The sequence below is a fragment of the Drosophila suzukii genome, chromosome X (genome assembly GCF_043229965.1).
Source record: "Drosophila suzukii chromosome X, CBGP_Dsuzu_IsoJpt1.0, whole genome shotgun sequence".
Lineage (NCBI taxonomy): Eukaryota > Metazoa > Arthropoda > Insecta > Diptera > Drosophilidae > Drosophila > Drosophila suzukii.
The window spans coordinates 4,372,932-4,393,466 of NC_092084.1; the positions used below are offsets into that span (position 1 = coordinate 4,372,932).

At 49.0% G+C, this 20,535-nt stretch overlaps 2 protein-coding genes across 2 annotated transcripts; one reads left to right on the forward strand and one right to left on the reverse strand.

Annotated features, from left to right (window-relative positions):
* Positions 1–790: 790 nt before the first annotated feature.
* LOC108015429 (serine-rich adhesin for platelets) lies at positions 791–12,197 on the forward strand. Its single transcript, XM_017081862.4, has 3 exons — positions 791–1,112; positions 7,955–8,160; positions 8,232–12,197. The coding sequence occupies exons 2-3, from the start codon at positions 7,967–7,969 to the stop codon at positions 11,923–11,925; spliced, it is 3,888 nt and encodes a 1,295-aa protein (XP_016937351.2). The 5' UTR covers positions 791–1,112; positions 7,955–7,966; the 3' UTR covers positions 11,926–12,197.
* A 213-nt stretch (positions 12,198–12,410) lies between these two features.
* fs(1)N (female sterile (1) Nasrat) lies at positions 12,411–19,774 on the reverse strand. The gene is made up of 7 exons (XM_017081744.4): positions 19,547–19,774; positions 17,420–19,492; positions 17,230–17,359; positions 17,042–17,172; positions 15,209–16,982; positions 14,690–14,898; positions 12,411–14,637 (listed from the first exon to the last, which is right to left on the reverse strand). Exons 1-7 carry the CDS (start codon positions 19,682–19,684, stop codon positions 12,706–12,708), a joined length of 6,387 nt encoding a protein of 2,128 aa, XP_016937233.2. The 5' UTR covers positions 19,685–19,774; the 3' UTR covers positions 12,411–12,705.
* Positions 19,775–20,535: the final 761 nt, after the last annotated feature.

The window sequence follows — 20,535 nt, forward strand, 5'->3', positions numbered from 1 at the left end:
CAAGACTTTATTTATTCAATATTTAATAACCCGTTTGATGATGATGTTTAACAGAACAAGTTAGTGCTATGATAAATAAAACAATCATTTAAAGGGTCTAAATTATTTATTAAATAATTTTTAATTATTAATACTATTTTTATAAAATATTTAATATTTTTAAGAAATAGTAGGTAATAGTACCCAAGCACTAGAGTAAAAGTGCACTAAAACTTTATATAACTATTGAAATAAATATAAATAAATGTTCCTTTTATGTACGATTTTTATTACTACATTTTTGATTATACCCTTAAAATGTTTAAAATAGCACTTACAGCTTTATTGTAATGAGAAAGAGTAAAAGGGTATATTTTAGATCATATTATTTATTAAGAAGTAATAACTACATACGTTACCTTTATGCCAAATTTTAATTATTAAATGTTTGAAATAGCAATTACAGCTTAATTGTGATGGAAAATATATCAATCACCTTAAAGGCACATTAAAAGTCTTTATTTTGGCTCACTTTATCCAAGTATTTTAACAATGAACCAATTTATGTAATGGCTTTTAATGCAATTAATAGACAGTGTCTGTGAGGCTAACAAGTTGTCTAACTGGGCTAAGAAAATGCAAGTTTATGCCATGCATTTCAAATGGGATTTTAGTTTTATGTATCGAGTATTTTCTGGCTGCGACTTCTAAGAGGCCAGGTCGCAGCAGCAGCAGAGAAGAAGCAAAGCAGCAAAGGCAGCAGAAGCAAAAGCAGCAGCAAAAGCAGCGAAGTTGGCCAAGACGGCTTTCAACCGGGCTCAGTACGCTGCGATCGCTCATTGAAAATGGTCTGCAGGCCGCGCATGCGCTTGAGCCCGAAAACGAAACAAAACCAATATCTAAATCAAAATCACAACCGATACAGAAGCCAAGCGACAGTCGCGTGTTCGCGTTTTGCTTCGATTTGATTTCGGTTTCTATTTCTTTGATATTTTTTAACTGTGTAGTGAGCTGTGTGTGTGTGGTGCATTGAAAGTTTGACGCCTCTGAGAGTTGTGAAAAAGCGTCTCGATTCGATTTTGATTTGAAAATTTGGAGTGCGCGGCGAACGTGAGCGGCCGAAAATTGAAAATGTAATTGAAAATTGGTTGGCCATTGGCTACGGCCATTGGAAAACCGCTGGGGGGGAGCCAGCCTGGTGACAGGTTGTTGGTGTGGTGGAAAAGCAGCCAGCAAACAAAAGACTTAGGCAACGAACTCGTGAATCGTGATTCGAATTGGCCGCACCACAGCAACGACCTTGACACAAGGGCATTGCAAAGTGGAATCCGATTGCATGTGCAGTGATTGGGTTAATAGGATCTTAGCTTAGTCTTTGGGTTAGGAAAAAGGCGTATTTTTAGAGTAAGGTGGAGTATTGTAATGTCTTATAAGACAACTTTCATAAGGGTTTCTTGTTTTATAGACAAAGCCAAACATTTACCTATGCCACCTATTATAAAGTTTTAATTGAGTAGTATACTTTATGGCCAAACAAAAGACCCTATAAGAAGTAAGCCTAATGAAGTAACATTCCATTGTAATCACCTCAACAGGCAGTGAAATAATCCCAACAACGAAAACAACACATAACAATTCCAGCGACACTTTTAATATCTTTTCATAACTATTGTAAACCGAAGGCAGAAACAGAAACCCGAAAGAAGAAAGAAACAATTTAAAAATTAAGCCATGGCATGTTAAGTGTTTTAATATTTATTATTACTGTCGTTGTTTTTTCGGCAATTCGCTGGTGAAAGTGTCCATAAAAAGGGAAACAACCGACCACCGGGCCAAAACCACTTGACAAACAAAGTGAAGAGGGACAGCCGACAATAATAAAGACAATAATTAAGCATCTGCCAAGGCAAGAAATCAATCGACTGGGTAAAAGTGCCAATAAACAAGTCAAACAGATCCAAATAGGTCCAAACCCGAATGGGCAGCGAGCACCAAGACCAAAATCAAAACCAAAACCAAAACCAAACCCAAAACCAAAGTCCGAGTTAAGCTAAAGCCAAAGCCAAAAGCTAAAGCCAGTTGGCCAAGTTAGTTGCCTCGCCAGCGACTTGGTTCAGTTTCGGGGGCTATGTAGTTACTGGCTTTTCCTGGCTTTGCCGCCCAAAACAACATTCACTTGTCATATGCAGTTGGCTCAAATAGAATCCACCGGTCCACTGGTCCGACTGGCGAAACGGGCAAAACCACAATGGCCAGGAGCCCATGGAGCACATGGCAGCTGCTCCATCCATCCAGCCGAGTAAAAGTGGTGTGGATGCTGGGATGGGAGAAGACGGCAGATGATGGAGCTCTGACGAATCTGTCGCCTGACTAATCGTCCGATTCGGAGTGAGAGCAGCGCTTTCTCGAAGTCCATTTCCATTCAGAGGCAAGAGCCAAGAGCCGGAAATGGTCTTAAGATGCGCCAGACAGCCAGAAAGGTGACCTTCAGAGCTACCCACTGCAAACGGAAGTAGATATTCAGGGGAAAAGGAAGGAGGACACTATTTTGATGAATCCTCACCAGGCCAAGGCAATTTGATAAGGGAAAATATAAGAAATAAGTTAGTAAAAAACCCATTAAGACTGCTAGATTTTACAAGATCCTCCGCAGTGCCACCCATTGTTATAGGAAGTAGGTTTTTAGGAGGAAAGGAAGGAGGAACCTATTCTGTTGAATCGTCACCAGGCCAAAGCCACTTAATTAGGAAAAAGTTTACGAATAAGCTGGAAACGTGCTAATAAGGTTGCTAGATTTTCCAAGATGACCCTCAAAACGAACTACCGTTAACAGAAGTAAGTTTCCAGGGGGAAAGGAAGTAGGACACTATTCTGATGAATCCTCACCGGGCAAATAAGGTTCCTAGATTTTCCAACATGCGCTAGAAAGGTTCCCTTAAGGACCACCCACTTCAAATCGAAGTAGGTTTCCATTGGGAAAGGATGGAAATGATTGAAAGGCCTTTGGAAATATCAACTTAAGACCTTTTTTGACTTTAATTACCCCTTATTGCTCAAATTCTTAGGCATAGGCTTTAAACTGTAATTTAATTTAAAGTAATACTCATAACTAGTTAATAAGATATACCTATGTACCTGCCTGGACTTAGATCTAATGTAAATACTCTTCTTGTTGTTTTGACCTACAAAGCTGTAGCTTTGACACCGTTTCGAGATCATTTTCTCAGATTACGGTTCCAAGTAACCAAAACCCATTGAGTTACCTTTACTTATCGTACTTCTCGAAGCTAGGTAGATTAACGACTAGTTAATCAAGCTGACCTCTGCTGGCCAGCTTCCAGCAAGGCTAAGTGCTCTTTGCTCTTGATTAAGCCAAACTAATGAAGCGGCCGCTTGGACCGAAGACAATTGTCTTTTGTTTTTACGAAGACCACTGTTTCCTCTTTTTTTGCTGCGCTTGTTACTGGAAATCGCCCTGTGATTGCTGGCCAAAGGGAGGGGTGACTGAAAAGCCGTAAAAGTTCACGGTTAAAGTCATTCGAGCCAAGGGCTTGGGACCAAAATGTGGGTGCAATGTGGTCACTAAAAGTAACGAATAGATGTCTGAGGGACTTTGATCCCTAAAATATTTGGTTTAGGCTGACACTTTGCAAAGGTTTTTAATGAAACAGTCTTCCTTAGTTTAGTAGTAATTGTATTGAGTAATATTATAGATTGGATTAGAGGATCGTGTTGTTCTCCTAAATCATTTACATCAAGCTGGCTATGATCGCAAAAGCAGTTCCTAACACAAGTTTACATTACTATAACAATATTTAGTAAAAACGTGGAGTAGGTGTGGATCTATTGTTGATTCTTGAAATTTGAATGAGAGTTTTATATGTATAGAATACCAAAGGAAGCCTCAATTTACCATAGCAAATCAATTAAGAGTTATAAAATTTGAATGATGATAAAATGAAATAGTGTCATTTAAGTTATATTCGCTGTGCGTTGATTCATAGTTTTGAGAGGATAGCGTTTGATATATAGAAGATAGATAAGATTATGTTTGATGGTATATTTGTATGATTCTTCGAGAGATCTTAGGTGACCCTTCAAAGAGTTTTATTGGTGTAGAACTATTATTAGTGCATTAGTAACACATTCACTCTCTCTCCACAATCATAATTGCCTTGTCAGAAGTCGGGTTACATTGGCCGTTGGACTGACCATTATTCAACATTTCCTACAGCTGCCATTCCACACCGGATCACGGCCTTTAGCTCGGACTTTTGACGGGCTTCCGCCTTGGCACACGAGGTGTCGGCTTTAATAACGATCATATCGCACAATGAAATGTCAAGAAAATGGAAATGAAAACGGAAATCTGAAACGGAAAATGGGAAGTGCTGACAATGAAGCAAAGCGGTTGGCTCAATTGATGGATGTCCCAGGGACTAGGTTATGGTGCAGCTTAAAGCATTAATTGGCGCCTGGAATTACTTAACACACGTTTAATCGTTACCACACACAAGGAGGCTCCGAGTTGCTCTGGGTTTAATGCGCTTCACTGCCGCCGTCGTCGTCATCATCATCATTGTCTTGGCTCGGCTTGGCTACTGTGGTTATTTTTTTACTGGATTGGAAAAGCACTCACCCAAGATTGGCTCACATTTCGTGTGCCTGCCGCCGCAATGGCAACAAATTATTTGCGTTTTGATTATACCTATATGGCCTATACACACGCAAAAAGTCACGCACACAGAGCAAAGTCGATTATGAAATTTAAATGCATTTTTCCCCTTTTCGAGGTTTAATCGCTCTATGCAAAATGAAATTGCGTATGCGCCATGTAGAGCGAGCGAATCATTCCAGATTGAACTACAAACTGTCAACATAACCAGCGTAGCTCGAGTTCTACACGGGCGGGATAACCAAATTTTGGGATACGATGAGCTGGAATGTTGGGGATGAGATATACTTTGGAAGTCTAGAGACTGGTCAACATACACAGCGTAACTCGAGTTCTGCACTAGGTGGATTACTACATTTTGGGATACAGTGAGCTGGAATGTTGGAAATGAGATATACTTTGGATGTCTAGAGACTGGTCAACTTACCCACCGTAACTCGAGTTCTGCACTAGGGGGATTACTACATTTTGGGATACAGTGAGCTGGAATGCAGGAAATAAGATATACTTTGAAATTCTAGGGATTGGTCATTATAACCAGCGTCACTTGAGTTCTGCAATAGATGGATTTTGGGATACAATGAGCTGGAATATTGGGAATAGGATGTACTTTAGAAGTCTAGAGCTAGGTTAAATAATCATTGTAAAAACTCACATAACTTGGGCTTACTATACCCCATCCTCGCATAAGTCTTACCACAAATTTAACGAGAATGCCAATGGAACTCAAAACAGATCTCTGCGCTGCATGGATCCGAACCAACAGCATTCCAGAGGTACTTCAAGATGACCGGCTGCCATTCCAATCCCATTTCCTAACCCCCTCAATCCTATCCCGACTGCAATTTGCCTCATTTGTCGCTCGTTTAGAATGCCCGGCACGTAGACGCAGCTTAGTTTAGTTCAGTTTAGCTCAGTTCGGTGTAACTGAGTTCAGTTAGAGCGGCATAGCTTGGCCATAACTAGCTCCGCACACGTTTTCGACCAGATTATCTAACAGTTCATTTCGCTAACGGCTTCGCTGCTGGACAATCTCGTCAACGTCTTCGTCATCGCTTTCTACGGCACTCATTTAATTTATGATTTAACTACGGCAATTAAGTGAAAATTAAACGCTCCGATAGGTTCGATAGATGGAGTACAGCCGGAGTACAGCAACCCCCCCCCCCCCCCACTCGTTTCCAAAAAGCGCTATTATAATTTGGACAAGATCTTCGCCGCAGGCTCTCCAAACCATCAAACCACCAAACTCCATCTTAATGTCCATCCATTTCCATTTCCCTCGCCCCAGGCTCTTGCAACACTCTCATCCTGATCTGAGGACCTGACCACTCTCCTCCGGTTGCGTAATCCTCGAAAATCTTGGCTAATGCCGGTGATTCACACTCCACTTGGCCACAAGTGTTTTCTGATTTTAAGTTACGTCTTGTTTGCTGCATTCGTTGGTTTAGTAAATTTGTACAACTTGTCCACATATTTGTCGCCGTCTTTGGGTACTATTTTTTCCATCTATCTCTATAGGTTGGTTTTTAATAGGTTTTTTTCTACTTTCGTCGTCGCTGTCGACTTTTGACGAAAATTTGTCATGCATTTCAATTTCATTTGAGTTTGTTGTGAGTAGTCGGTTATTACTTCTCCCATTCTCCAGTTTTTCCTGGGCGGAAACTTTTGTCTCGGGGAGTCGACTCGAGATCCGTGATCTGTGATCTGTGATCTGCAAAATGCGACTGTGATTGTGATTGTGAAAAAAAACCGCACACATGGCCACCCGATTATTACCATCGTTGATGGACGTTGATGAAGCTACCGAACTGGAAGTGGTCGGTTAATATGCTTGAGTGGTCGATGGGTCGGTGGGTCATTCAATCGGGGAGGAAGTCAAAAGCGAGGAAACACGAAAACGAAAGGTGTCGTATGGGTTTTGGCCAAGTTATTTTTAGAGTGTTGAACTTTTTTCTTGATGCCTTGGGTAAAGATTACATATTGTAGAGTATTCACTACTGAAATTATATCATGATATTATTTAACATATAACATCTTCCAACTAATAGAACCAAAATATAGAAACAAGATTCTTGTAAAGATTAATAATGAATTAAACCACAGAATTTGGTTGGTAAAATTTCCATGGCTATAGTTATAGGCAGAGAAGTTACGGTCTGGGAAAAATTATGATCCTTCAGGGACTGTAGCGGTAATAGTCTTTTAAATTAATTTCGATTACATTTTTTGTTTTGATTTTTATTCCCATAACTGTAATCTCTGCCTTTTATGCTGGATAATTAGGAACAAGTTATTTCGAACAACATTTATACAATAATTATTATTACAATAATATAGAATAGCTTGGCGTAAAATACAATTTTCTTAACTGATTTTCACGTAATTTAGTCAAACCTTGACGCACAGCTAAAAGACCGACTGTTTTGAGCAGCTAACAACCTAGGCTACCGGCCCCCATTACTTTTCCGGAAATATATTTTTTGACCAAATTTCTCAATTTTTATCATCATGATTTTTTGCGAAAATTTGTCAAAAATTAAAGTATTCAGGTTTGAATGCCAATTGGTTGGGAATTTAATTACGAGCTCAACGAGGTATGGCATTCCATATTCCGACTTTATTTCGCTAAATGATTGCCAAAATACCTAGTTTCTTTCTAGTCAAAAAATAAGTAGAAGGATTTCAGACAAAAATACCATAATTTTTTGCAGTTTTTCAGTCGTAACTTGGTCAAAAGAAGGAGCACAGCTGAAAGACCGACTGTTTTGACCAGCTAACAGCCTAGGCTTCCGATCCGCATCACATTCCGGGAAATTTATTTTTTGACTAAATTTCACATTTTTCATAAGGGTAACCTCGGTTTTTTTTTGGGAAAATTTTTCAAAAATTAAAGTTTTCTGGTTTAAATGCCAATCGATTGGGAATTTAATTACGAGCTCAACAAGGTATGGCATTCCCTATTCCGACCTTACTTCGCAAAATGATTGCCCAAATACCTATTTTTTTTGGGTCAAAAAATAGGTAGAAAGATTTCAGACAAAACGACATCATAATTTTTTGGGAAAATTGGTCAGAAATTAAAGCTTTCAAATGTAAATGCCAATAGATTAGCATTTACGTTTTGAGCTTAACGAGGTATGGTATTCTGATCATATTTTGCACAATGACTGACAAAATTCTTTTTTTTGGGCAAAAATTAGAGTGAGGAATTTTTGGGCAAAAATATAATTTTGTAAGCAGTTCCTCAGTAGTAATTTAGTCTATATTACTACTTTCTCTGGGGCCTTTCCTTTGCAGTCCTCGAGCAGGATGCTCCGTGGGTGCCTGGCGCTGATCGCCCTCCTCCAAGTGGGGGTCGTGACGCGAGCCCTGCCCACCATCCAGGGCGGGAATGTGCGCCAGCAGCTGGACAAGAGCTTCTTCCAGCCGCCGGAGATCGAGCAGACGATCGACGAGGTGCAGAAGATCCTGGCCAACGATCCGGCTCTGCCGAGACTGACCCGGTGAGTGGGCAATGGTGATGGGTTTCCCCCTGGCCCAAGACAGTCCAATGCTAATACCCCAATCTTCGCAGTGGCGAGATCGAGGAGCTGTACGAGAAGGTGACCCGCGAGGAGTACGAGAAGAGCCTGGAGGCGGGCGACATGAGCCGGGCGGACAGCATGCGGGCCCTTATGCTTGTCCTGCCCTTCAACACGGACAACAACACGGAGGAGAATCTCCAGGAGCTGTACACGCGTCCTCCGGTGACCCGGGTCATCGATGCCTACACGCCGCCGGATCCCGTGAAGTTCCTCACCCCGGATCCCAGCGCTCTGCCGCGGAGTACGGTGCCCGGCGGGAATCCCGCAGTGGCGGCCACCACATACAAGCCGGCCTTCAGCCTGGCGGTGGGGAATCCTCTCCAGCAGCAGTTCCGGCCCATGCCGCAGGCCACCACCTATCATCCGCCAGCTCCACCGCCTGTGGTTTACCAGGACTTCAAGCCGCTCACCGCAGCAGCAGCTCATCCACCAGCAAATCCTCCACCGCCAGCCGCTCGATTCAGCTCCCATTACAGTGCCAAGAATGCGCAGTTCTTGAGGAAGCCCAAACCCTCTGGAGGATTGGGTACGTCCTCCGCCTCCAGCACGGTGAAGCCCGTGGCGGACATCCTCGAGAGCCTGGGCATCGTTTCAGGCAGCAAAAGTGACTCCGCGCACAAGCGCTATGCCATGGACGACTACTATCCGGCGGAGAGTGCTCCGCAGCCATCGGTGGTGGCGGTGGCCGATCTCAGGGGACTCCAGGGAGCCCGCATACGACCGGAGGCGTACTCCAACTTCAAGCCCCTGAACATTGGCGAAGAGCTGCGGGTGAAGCCCGAGGTGGAGGGCTATCTGACCCGCTTTGGAATCGTGAAGAAGGCTCCAAAGGCGCTGAAGAAGGAGGCAGGGGCCAAGCCCACGGAGGAGCCTACTGGTGCCCACACGGAACTGTCCACGGCGACGGCACGTTTGCCATCCCACGGAAACGCCGAGTTGGCCAAGCTCCTGGAGAATCTGCAGGAGCTAGAGCGTCTGCAATCGCAGCCACAGGCAAGGAGGAGTACCACCACTAGCACCACTAGCACCACCACCAGTACCAGCACCACCACCACTACCACTCCCGCACCCGTGCCCCTCATCACCCATGGGGAGCCACTGCTCATCGAGGCCAAGAAGCCTCGCCGGAGAATCGATCCCAATATAGACCTGAACTTTGCCAACGGGGGCAACCACCAGACCACGCCCACCAGCTCCGATGAGCTGTCCAAGCTGCTCCAGAATCTCCAGGAGCTGGAGAAGCTAAAGATCAATCCGGAGAATGTGATCAAGGCGACCAATCCGAGTGTTCAATCCCTGAGCAGCCGTTTCTCCACCACCAGTTCATCTACCAGTACCACCACTAGCACCACCACACCCCCTCCTGCTCCATCCCGTTCCCAGAGCGAAGCCCGTGAGCTGCAGCGAATCCTCAAGCAGCTGCAGCAGTTGGAGCAGTCCAGCAGGACCACCACAACGAGCACCACCACCGTGAAGCCAGCGAGGAATCAGGGCTTGGGATTGGGCTTCGGTCTGGGCCAGGGCAACTCCCTGGGAGCCGCCGATCTCCTCCAGTTGCAGCGCCTGCTAAGCGACGATCGCGAGCTGGAGAAGCTATACGAGCAGGCCAGGAACGGCAAGAAGAAGCAGCAACCCAAGACGACCACGAGTAGCACCTCCACTAGCACTAGCACCACTTCAACCACGAGCACAACCACCACCACTCCCAGACCCACTCCCTCGGTGGACCATGCCCAGTTCGAGGCCTTGATCACGCGTGTCCAGCAGCTGGAGCAACTGCAGCAGCCCACCACACCGCCCAACTTCCTCACCAGAAATGTGGCTGGTTACAGGGCAGGATTGGGTCAAGGGCTCAGTCTGCCCAGCAACGATTTTGCTCACCTGCAGGAGCTGTCACCCACCTCAGCCTCCCTTCTTCCCGGCGGCGGGCAAGTGGAGATCTCCACGGCGGCATCCACCTCCAAGCAGAGACCTCTCAGTCACTTTGAGCGCAGCAATGGGCTGCTCCAGCAGGACGAAGTGCATCCGCAGGACTACGTGCAGCTGCAGAAGCTGTTGAGCAAGGTGCAGGAGCTGGAGCGAGTGCAACTGCGGACGGATCAGGTGACCCAATCGCAGTCCCAGCTGGTGACCGCAGCCTCGGTGCGCAGTCCCAATGTCAAGACCCTCAATGGAGCCCACATCGTTTATGCCCAGCCGGCCAGGGAGCAGGAGGTGGAGCCGGAGCTCAAACTGGATCTGCCCGTTTACCAGAAGCCTCAGAAGCCTCCGACGCCCTCGCAATCCTCCAGCGAGGAGCTGCGGGAACTGGCCATGAGCCAGCCCGCCCATCCGCAGCGTGGATCCTCGCCAGACTTTGGCCAGCTGCAGCAGTTCTTCGGTGGCCTGGAGGATACGGGCGAGCGGCAAAGCTACCAGCACATGCAGCCCATCTACAAGACGGCGCAGACCACGCCGGCTGCTCCACGTTTCGTGCCCGCCAGGAGAGCACCCACCACGCCCACTTCGGCGCCCAGGCAGCCGGATCTCGAGGAGCTGCAGAAGCTGCTCTACAACACCCAGCAGCTGCAGAAACTGGGCGTGGCCCTGCCCCACGAGCTGTCGCTGCAGCTGGAGAGCCAGCTGCAGGCCACCTCCTCCTCCACATCTTCGACCACGAGTACCACAACGACCAGTACCACCAGTACCACAACCACCACTCCGGCTCCCGCACATGACACCTCCTCGCCGGCGGTCTTTTCGCTGACCACCAGTCGTCCCAGGATAAGGCCCATTCCGGAGCCCAAGCCCGCCACGGAGAGCAGCCTTCAGCTGCCCGTTTTCAGTGCCACCAAGATCATCGAGGCGGCCATCAAGCGGGCGGCCAATCGGATTGGTGTGAGCACCGAACTGGCGCCCAAGCAGGGATTGCCCATGGGCGTGGTCAAGGGATTGGGCTTCCGCCGGCGCAGCGATGAGGGCGAGGATCTGACAGGGGATGAAGACGAGGAGCGGGAGGGCGAGCTCGATGGCGACCTCATGGCGGAGTTCAGTGAGTTCAACTACCAGCTGGCAAAGCCAGAGCCCGAGACGCCCAAGGAGAAGCGGGATGACTCCAAGGCCAATCTCAGCGAGCTGCAGCGCCTGATCAGCAATCTGCAGGAGCTACAGCAGCTCAACGTGAGCCTGGACCAGGTGACGCCGACTCCACCGAGCTTCGTCACCAGACCGAATCCGGATGCCGCCTATCTGCAGTCTCTGCAAACTGGTCAGGATGAGACCCTCAAGGCGAGGCGACAGAGCGATGCAAATGCCACCACGGAGATTAGTGGCAAGGAGGAGGAGCCGGCCACCACCACCCAAGCCCCGACCAAGATCAGCCTGAGTCTGGGCTTGGACGACACCGATGGCGACACCAAAGGAGCAGCCGAGGAGGATGAGGGAACGAGTAGCACTAGTACGAGCACCACCACCACCACCACTGAGGAATCCCGAAACGGGTCCCTCGACGACTTGGCCGACTCATTTGGACCCGATCCCGTCAGCGAGGAGCCACCACCGCCGAAGAAGAAGAATGGCTTCTACTTCCTGGCCGACTGGAACTCGTTCCTCGAGGTGGGCGACGGCGATGACCAGGTGGTGGTTCGACTGAGCCCCAAGATCGGGGATCCGCGCCTCTTTCTGCCCGTGAAGATTCCCTCGTAGGAGTGTTTCTTTGGATCGATTAGCTGTACATATGTTCCCCCTCTCCACCTCCTCGTCCTCTTCCTAATCCTAATCCTATCCAGCCGCTTGTTATCGTAATGTGTGTGTATTTATTGTAGTCACTGTCCTCTCAATTTGCTTCCCCCTCGGATCAGGGATCGGGATTCGGGATCCGGAATTCGGTATCCGCCATCCGGGGACCCGTAGTCGTAAGTCGGGCCTAGGCTGTAAGAGTCAATCACCGAGCACAAAGTCGTGGTTAATGCTATGTATATGTGTAACTAGAGCTCTTGAAATAAAGATATATCTATATAGTTAAAGTGTGTTTTTTTAAGTAAGTCCAAAAACAAATTGTCATAACATGTATGATATAGAGTCCAACAGCTCACAGAGATCTAACAAAAGGACCCTAAACTAACATTATAATCTCTATACTTACTACCCATTTTAAACACTTTTCATTTGATATACAAGAAACAAGGGAATTGAATTACGATTTTCATTCTAGCGAGTCTCTAAAAGACTGCGGTTCTAAATAATATATATATCTTTTCACATATTTAAGAAAACAGTTATGTTTATTAACATAAACACCTTAACATTTAATTTACAACCAAGAAAACAAATATCTTTATAAATACACATGCGACATATAAAGTATTAACCTCGCACAAAGATATAACTGAACGATCCTAGCTATAACATCAATTCCAAACACGTTTTATGTGAAATATTAGAAGCAAAAAAATTCATTCAAGGGAATCTCCGACAGATTTCCGCCTATTGGCATTGTATCCACGGTTCTAGTAATCCGGCTATTACCAGTTCGTAGAATGTGACGCGCCTGGCCTGGACCACAGCCAAGGAGTACATGGCTCCCGGTGGTCGGTTGAGGGACAAGCGTAGGGATAGTAATTGCAACACCTCTCCATCGCCATTACCACCCACATTGCGAGGAGCTCGAAAACGGGAAAAGTCCACGAATCCCTGAACTCCGCGGTAGATTAGCACCCGTATCCGGCAGCATCCCTCCACGAAGGCCAGCAGCGTCTCATCCCGCACCCGCAAAGTGGTCAGGTGGCGGGCTCCACGCTCCGCTGCCAGGGATTGAAAGAGCGATCCATTGGCATGATGCAGCTGGATGTGGGCGGCTGGGGCAGTGGAGGGCGTGGTGGGAGGAGGGCCATCCTTGGGTGTCACAACGGTCAGACGGGCGTAGAGGAGCCGGGCACGGCTGGAGGGCCCCACAATCAAGCGGAGGGTGGCGACGGGTCTCCAGTCGGCTCTGGGAAGCGGCAGAAACTGCTCTTCCTTGTCCGAAGAGGAGCCTGAAGCTTCCTCTTGGTATCGCTCCGCCTGACGGAGCTCCTCCCTTAGGCTCCTCAATCTCTCAATGACGGCATGCAGCTTCTCATCATCCCCAGATCCATTCTCATCGTTGGCCAACGCCAGCACATCCAGCAGCGTCTGCTCGAGCACGAGCTCCTGCAGGCCAGTGCCGTTTTCATTCGAGATTCCCCGCAACTCCTGCAGCGTGGGCCAGATGAGCTGGGCACTCCGAGCGGCCAGGACTCTGGCCGGAGTATCCGGCAACGGGAGAGTGTCGGTGTTCAGACGACGTCGCAGGCTGTGCAGCTGGCGCATGAGCTCCAGGAAGTCCTCCACCAGGTGCTCGTCGAACAGATCGCTCTCGGGAATACTCAGCTGGGTGATGTTTACCTCCGCCTGCAGATGGAACTCCAGGATGTCCAGTAGACGTCTTCGCATCCTGGCCAGTTCTGCGGGATCCAGTTCCCTTTGCTCCTGCCACTGCGAGCCCAGCTGGGATTCGATGGTGGGTCGCTTGAGGTACTTGATGGCCTGCTGGTAACTGGGATTTGGCACTAGCGGATTCTTGAGCTGCTCGTGTTGCTCCCTGAGATTTCTCAAGGTATCGGCTGGTATATCCATCTGCTCGGTATCCCTTGTCTTGTTCATTTTCCAGCTTAAAAGTATGGGCTTCAGCCCGCTGCAGTTCCTGCTAGCTTCTTGCTCATCATCCTGCATCTCGTAACTGGTCATGAAGGAGAACTCCTGGTTGGAACTCTTGTTGCCCACCCTCAAAACAGCCACCTCGTCGACGGGTCCGCTCTGGAAGGCACCTGATCGATCGAATGCGGTGCCATTCCAGCGGTGGATGCGGGTCCAGCAGCCTTGCTCGTTAACCAGAAGGTAACTGATGCCTTCGGGTGCCTCCAAAGCAAAAATCCGACGAATATCTTCCTGATCCTCCTCCTGCTTTAGGAAGAAACTCTTGCGCAGCTTCTGCACTTGATAGGGCAGGAGGATCCTGGCCAAACCCTCGCACAACTCCCGGTAGCTCTCCTCGGCAGTTTGTCGACGTGGTCGCAGCTCATCCGCCTGCTTCACCTGAAGTTTCTTAACCCGCCAGTTGCCGCTGATCTCCTGCTGCGCCCTGCCCCGCGCCCACAGACTTCCTTCGTACCAATCCTTGAAATTGAATCCGTTTAGATTCTGATCCGCTTTTAAAAACGGAGCATGGAGGGTGGCAAAATACAGGGGTGACTGCAGGCACACTGGATCTTCCTCCAAAGTGGCCACATCGCTCAGATTTAGGCCGCTTACGGGAGGAGTAACCTCCAGAGATCCGCTGACCAAAATGCTGGATAGAAATAGGGGCGTCTCCACGTGCTGTTCTTTTAAGGGGTTAGTCTGTAATGGAAGTAGTAGTGCATTAAAATGAAAATTGGACGATTCTACGCACCATCAAAGTGTTGGCATACTCCTTTGATAGATTCTGGCCATTGACTTTGCCCCGCACCACCAGTTGACCATCAAGAATAAGGTCCTCTGCCTGGAGGGGATCACTTAGGTGCTGCTCCGTGTGCCGGGTGACAATTCGCGAAAGATCCACTTGGTTAAGCTTCTCCACCTCCAATGAATTCCCGTCCAGCGATCCCTTCGCAAAGGAAACTGGAAAATAAAATTATTTAGGCCCGATTTTTCAATGCCATGTTAGATTTCATCATTCAGTTAAATTGCTGATTCGAAAAAAGTAATATATTAACATCATATTAACTAGATTGCACTGAATATAGTGTCTTTTGACTCAGTTAAGATTGATCACTCGTTAAATTAACATCACATTGAAAAAATGAAATGGTTTTCCGAAGAATATAAACTTCATGCAAACTTTCTCTGACAGATAACTAACTAGAATCTTAACATGACATTTATAAATCGGTTCTTAATGCAGTTATACTGCACAAATACCTCTACTTACTTTTGGGCCATTGAAAGTCGCGATCTACACGGATGGTGTCCCGGAGCCACTGGCTCACATTGCATCCATCGAGCAGCTCTCCCGCGAGTACAAGACGATCTGCCTGCAGGTTATCCATTTTAACGGGAGCTGCAAAGCGTATGGGTGTTTCCAAAACAACCTCCTCCGGGGAATCTACATAGATTAGAGATCCCAGGAGCTGCTCCAGATCGAGACCATTCAGTTTGTTTATGTATGCCCCATCTTCAATACGGACACGTCCCGTAAATGTCTTGTGGCCCTGCAGGTGAATCCTCTCCTGCTGCTTGAAGATCAGCTGGTCAAAGAGTTCCCGCACAGGCTCTTGGCTGCGGTTTCCCAAGTGGCCCAGCACCACAAGATTGTCCAGTTGCTTCCGTGGCAGTTCCACTACTCCACGATGGATGAAGCTTTGCGTAGTCGGATCCCAACGAAGAAGTTGCTCCAATTCACTAGGAAAGTCAGGATCCCCATTTACCCCACCATTGAGATGCAGATCCTCCACAAAGAGCCGCCCCAGAACTCGGACATTTCCCGTCAGGTTAAGGGGATTCACCTTGTTGGCCAGACGTTCGAAGGGAATCCCATTGAGAGCGGCCAATTGAAGTTCCTCAACGTGCACGGGAGCCAGGAAGCTTTTGGTGCCCTCGATTTGGAGCACCTCCTGACCGTCAGAGCGCAGCACGATGTCATCCAGCAATTCGGGCAGTAGGCGATCGTTGAAGCTGCCCAGGATTTGGAGATTTCCCTGGAACTGGGGAGGGTCTCTCAGGATCCAACGCGTTCTTAGTTCGTTGGGTCTATCCAACCACACCACCTGCCTCTGGAGCTCGTTCAAGTTTCGGCTGTTCAAGGTTCCCACCACTTGCACTGAGCCGCTGACGGCGATGTGCTCCACTTGCAGGCGACCCTGGAGGATCAGCAGCGGCAGCTCGTCCAGCTGCTCCAGGAAGTCTAGCAGAAGTTTTGCCTTTATGCCCTGCAGCTGATTTGCTTGCACTCCCTGGGGGAGGAACAGTTCCTGGACGTGCACTTCACCCGACCAAGTGCGAGGTTGCTCTCGGAGCAGATCGCCCAGGTTTCGGCCATTCAGAAGTCCGCCTCCAACCACATTGTGGTTCACCTGAGCCTGCTCAGCCTCCAGGCGACTGAAGTTGGCTCTGTTCAGATAGAGCGGTTCATGGAGCAGCTGGTAGCCACTGGACAGCGGCACCCCATTTAAAGTGCTGTCCACCTGCAGGCTGGTGAATTCCGGCGGAGGTCCAAGAAACCGCAGGCGGGTAAGGGTGGAAGTCACAGGAGATGGCCCATCCAGTCGCAGGCTTTCGGAGAGAAGTTCCTCCAGGCGAACGCCATCGTAGGAGGAGTCTTTCCCCAACTCCAGCTGGTGGAAGTAAACATATCCTCCCAGTTCAGTGAGATTCCGAAGTGTTTGCGGCGTATGCTTGGTCACAAAGTCATCGATGGGAATCCCACTGAGCTGATTATCTGCCACATGGGCGTCCACTGGCAGGAGCAGCTGATTAACCCGCTTGGCGCCGACTACTAGTAGTTCCTGGCCGGGGTCCGGCGAACGCTGGACGAGATCTCCAAGCAGGGAGTCAAAGCTCTCGTTGTCCAGCTTTCCAAGCAGGCGTACAGGTCCGCGGACGAAAATCTGATCGAAATGGCAGTCGGCTTGGATTAGACGCGACTCCAGCAGAGTGGGATTCAAGGGAGCCTCCTCGAACTGGCGTCCCTGGGCGCTTCCATTTAGCTGATTGTTTGCAGGGGATTAGTTATTAATGATTGGTTGTCATATGGTTGTTTACTCACCTCCAGCTCCTCGGAAACCTCCAGATGCGAGAAGGTCACCCAACCCGGCCAGTCCTGCGAATCACTGAGGGTGATGACATCCTGCGGACTCACCGCGTTGATGGTACCCGAAGTGTCCACCGCATTGACAGCTATTGAGGATTGGATATCACAAAGGGAATATTCTGTTTTCTCACTAAACTACTTACAGAGCGTTTGGGTAAACTCCTTGGGCGCCTGGACAACACTTGTCTCGTTGCCCTGCGACCACAGAAAGTCTCCGGGGAAACTTAGATCGTTAAGGGAGTTCACATGCAGTACATCCTCGAAGATGACAGCCTGTCGGAGGTCACAAAAACAATAAGCAGTGGAATAAATTACAGGAAGAAGCCAACTTACTCCCTCCACGCCCAGCTGGGAAAGCTTGATCGGTTGATGACGCCACACTAGCTCTTGAAGCAGCTTCTCGCACGCCATGCCATTGATAAATATGCAATCCAAATCCCCAGCCAGCTGCAGCGTCTCGTGGGATTCAGTGCCCGTGCCCTCGATGGGAACGAGCTCCTCCTGTGGAGCTTCCAGTAGTTGCAATTGCTGAACATTGAGGATTCCCAGGGGCAACTCCAGGGAGCCGTTTTGGATGTAGAAAGGCGCCTGGTTTAGGCTCTCCAGGAAGAGTTCTCCAGCCTCAATGGCTTCCACCTCCAGTTGTTCGTAGTGAAAGTTGAAGAGGGCCTCTGGCTGACGCTTCGATCGCTTGAAACTCAGTTGCTCGCTTAACTGGAGAATCTGCTGGATCAATTCGTCCATATCCACAGCAGCATCCGCTCCCGTCCAGCGGGCTTCATTCACGAACAGTTCCTCAATGATTCCGTCCTCGTTGACGACCAAAGGAGTTGATACCTCTTCGTAATGCGGACTATCCTGCTGCTCCTCCACCAAGAGCTCCTCGGCTAGATGAATCAGCTTGTCCTGCTCGAGCACCCAGTCCTCCATGAACTCCCTGATCTCCTGCAAGTCCTGTGTCTCCGAATTCCTTGCCAGCAATTGAGTTTCCAGCCGGAAGATGCCCGAAGGAGCCTGTTTCCTGGGCACCAACACCAGAGGCGGCTTATCCAGTCGTCGGAGGAGGACAGATCCCGCAATGCCCGACTCACGGTCTTGATCCAGCATGCATCCTGCTCCGAATGTGGCACCACAAGGTGGCGGCAAGCCCGCCTCGAAGGCCTCACCGTTCCACACCAGAACCTCCAGGACGAGCAGTGAATGGGGATCGAAGACAACTCGGTGCTGGACGAGCAAGAGCAGGTCATCGCGGTAACTGCGCACGGGAACGGGCAGGAAGTGCTCCACAAAGCCGAAATTCTGGCCGAGAATGGTGCGCGGCACCAATTGGCCCTGCATATAGACCAGGATCTGAGGCAGTGTGCCACCCAGCGCCAAATAGCTGCGTCCGCCCATCTGGAATGCAGTTATGCCGGTCACTTCAGGTGCTCCGACTTTCTGGCGCAGCTGCAGCGACTCTCCCCTGGCACTCCAGGCGTAAATCAGCGCCTCATCCCACTGGCCCACTGCGAGGAGCAGTTCCCTGCCCGTGTCAAGGATGGCCAAGTCGGAGATCGTCTCGGGCAGCTGCACCCGCTGTGCAATCCAGAACTCCTCGGCCTCCAGGTCAAAGGCGTAGATGCTGAGCGTGCGGTTCTCGACGAGGGCGAGGAAGTCACGTCCCTCCAAGTTGAAGGCGGCCATCTTGGTCAGATTCGTGGCCAGTGGCCAGTGCCAGAAGGGTGCGAGTCCTAAACTGGCGTTCAAGCGGAGCCAGATGAGCTGATCCTCGGAGGCCACCAGCAGCAGACCCTCCTGCACATGCATCCTGCTGTTCCAGCGATCTAATCCGAGTAAAGCGGCCACGGGAGACGGATGGTCATAGGTCTGCAAGGGCCTGAAGTCGTCGGTTAGCACCAGGAAGCCCTCCTGCTGCTGGCCCACCAGGTAGGCGCTGCCATTGGCCTGCAGGCTAAGCCAGCGATCCACCTCCGCGGGCAGACTGAAGTTCAGCAGCTCCTCGATGCCGCCTAGAATAAGCATGTCGCGGGTGCGCCTCTTCGACAGCTCCAGGCGCTGCAGTTGCTCCAGATCGATGCCCTGCGAAGACGCATGCGACTCCACTACATTGGCCTCCAGTGGGTGATCCTGTTTTTCCTGCTCCTCGTCAGCTGCCCCCACCAGCTCCTGGCGGGGATTGGTGGCCACCTGGGCGGGGCTCTCCTTGGTGCTGCCCCTGGCCTTCAGCTGCGCCTCCAGCTGCAGTACCTCCTGCTTTTGGCCCTGATGAGCCACCGCCTGCTGAATCTCCTGGCGAATGGCGGCTGCGCTGCGGAGCGTGGAATGGTCCACGACCACTTTGGTGGCCTTCGCAGGGGGCGGATGGCCAGCCGGCTGGGTCCAGCTAGGCGCCACAATCACTCCCGGCTAGAATCGGATATCTCGGTTAATGGGAAACCTCCTCAAATACAATTTACCCACCGGTGCTCCACCGTCGTCCTCCAGAGCTTTTTCCAGTTCGCTTCGCAGCTTGGCCACCTCGGCTTTTTGGGCCGCGGAGGGCGACGAGGGGAGACTGGCTATTATAGCTGGCCAGAGCAGTAGGTGCAAAATAAGCATTTTCCGCGAAGAACACAATTAATTACGAAAATAACAAGAAAACAGCAAACACGTGAAATCAAAAAAGTTTAAACAATTTACCGTTTTAAAACGGGGCTGCCACATCGTCAACTGGCGGATTAGCCCAGACACACACCGCCGTAGTGCTGCCCATGCCATCTCTGACATGATCGTGGCGAAAGCGCCAATGCGTCCGAAAAGGGAAGCTCCCCTGGTGTTGGAACAAAATTAATAGTCGTTGGAATTTATGGTTTTGAATTCGTATTTGGTATTTTAACTATTAATAATGCTATTAATGATATTATGTAATTTATGTAAGTACTGAAAATCCCAGCGAAAGTGCTAGGCAAACATACATTTCAGAACCAAAGTTCCATTGGAAGGGAGAAATTCGAAATCAGCTGACTGAGTGTGACCTTTTGCCAACCGCTGCGAAATGTAGAAAATAAAAACACCCTGGTCTGTCTTTTACGCGTTTTTAATTAAACCTAGCACAGGTCTTACTGAGAAATTTCGAATTTTGAATTCGCTGCGAGCGGACGCGTTTTGAATCGGAGCGGTTTGCGCGCGGCGCGTGTGTTTAAAGATAAAGATGATTTTTAAGCAAAACGGTTTAAATGTTCGCTTAACTAACGGTTGTTAGAAGGTTTTTGCTGAAAGCAAAGCCGCGCCAAAAAAAAAGTGAGTCCCTAGGGATAACGGTAGTTATCCTCCCACTCTAAATCTTGTGTTTTTTTTGCAAGTTTGTGAATTGGTTTGTGGCCCCTTATATTTTGTTATTGTGCGCGCGGCATTTTGCATTTTTGGGCGTGCCAAAAAACCACCTTTTGAAAAGGGAGCAAAAAGGAGTT

Coding starts and splice junctions, on each gene's coding strand:
- LOC108015429 (XM_017081862.4), top strand. CDS start 7,967: ATGCTCCGTGGGTGCCTGGCGCTGATCGCCCTCCTCCAAGTGGGGGTC. Junction 8,161..8,231: donor GCTCTGCCGAGACTGACCCG/GTGAGTGGGCAA, acceptor CAATCTTCGCAG/TGGCGAGATCGAGGAGCTGT.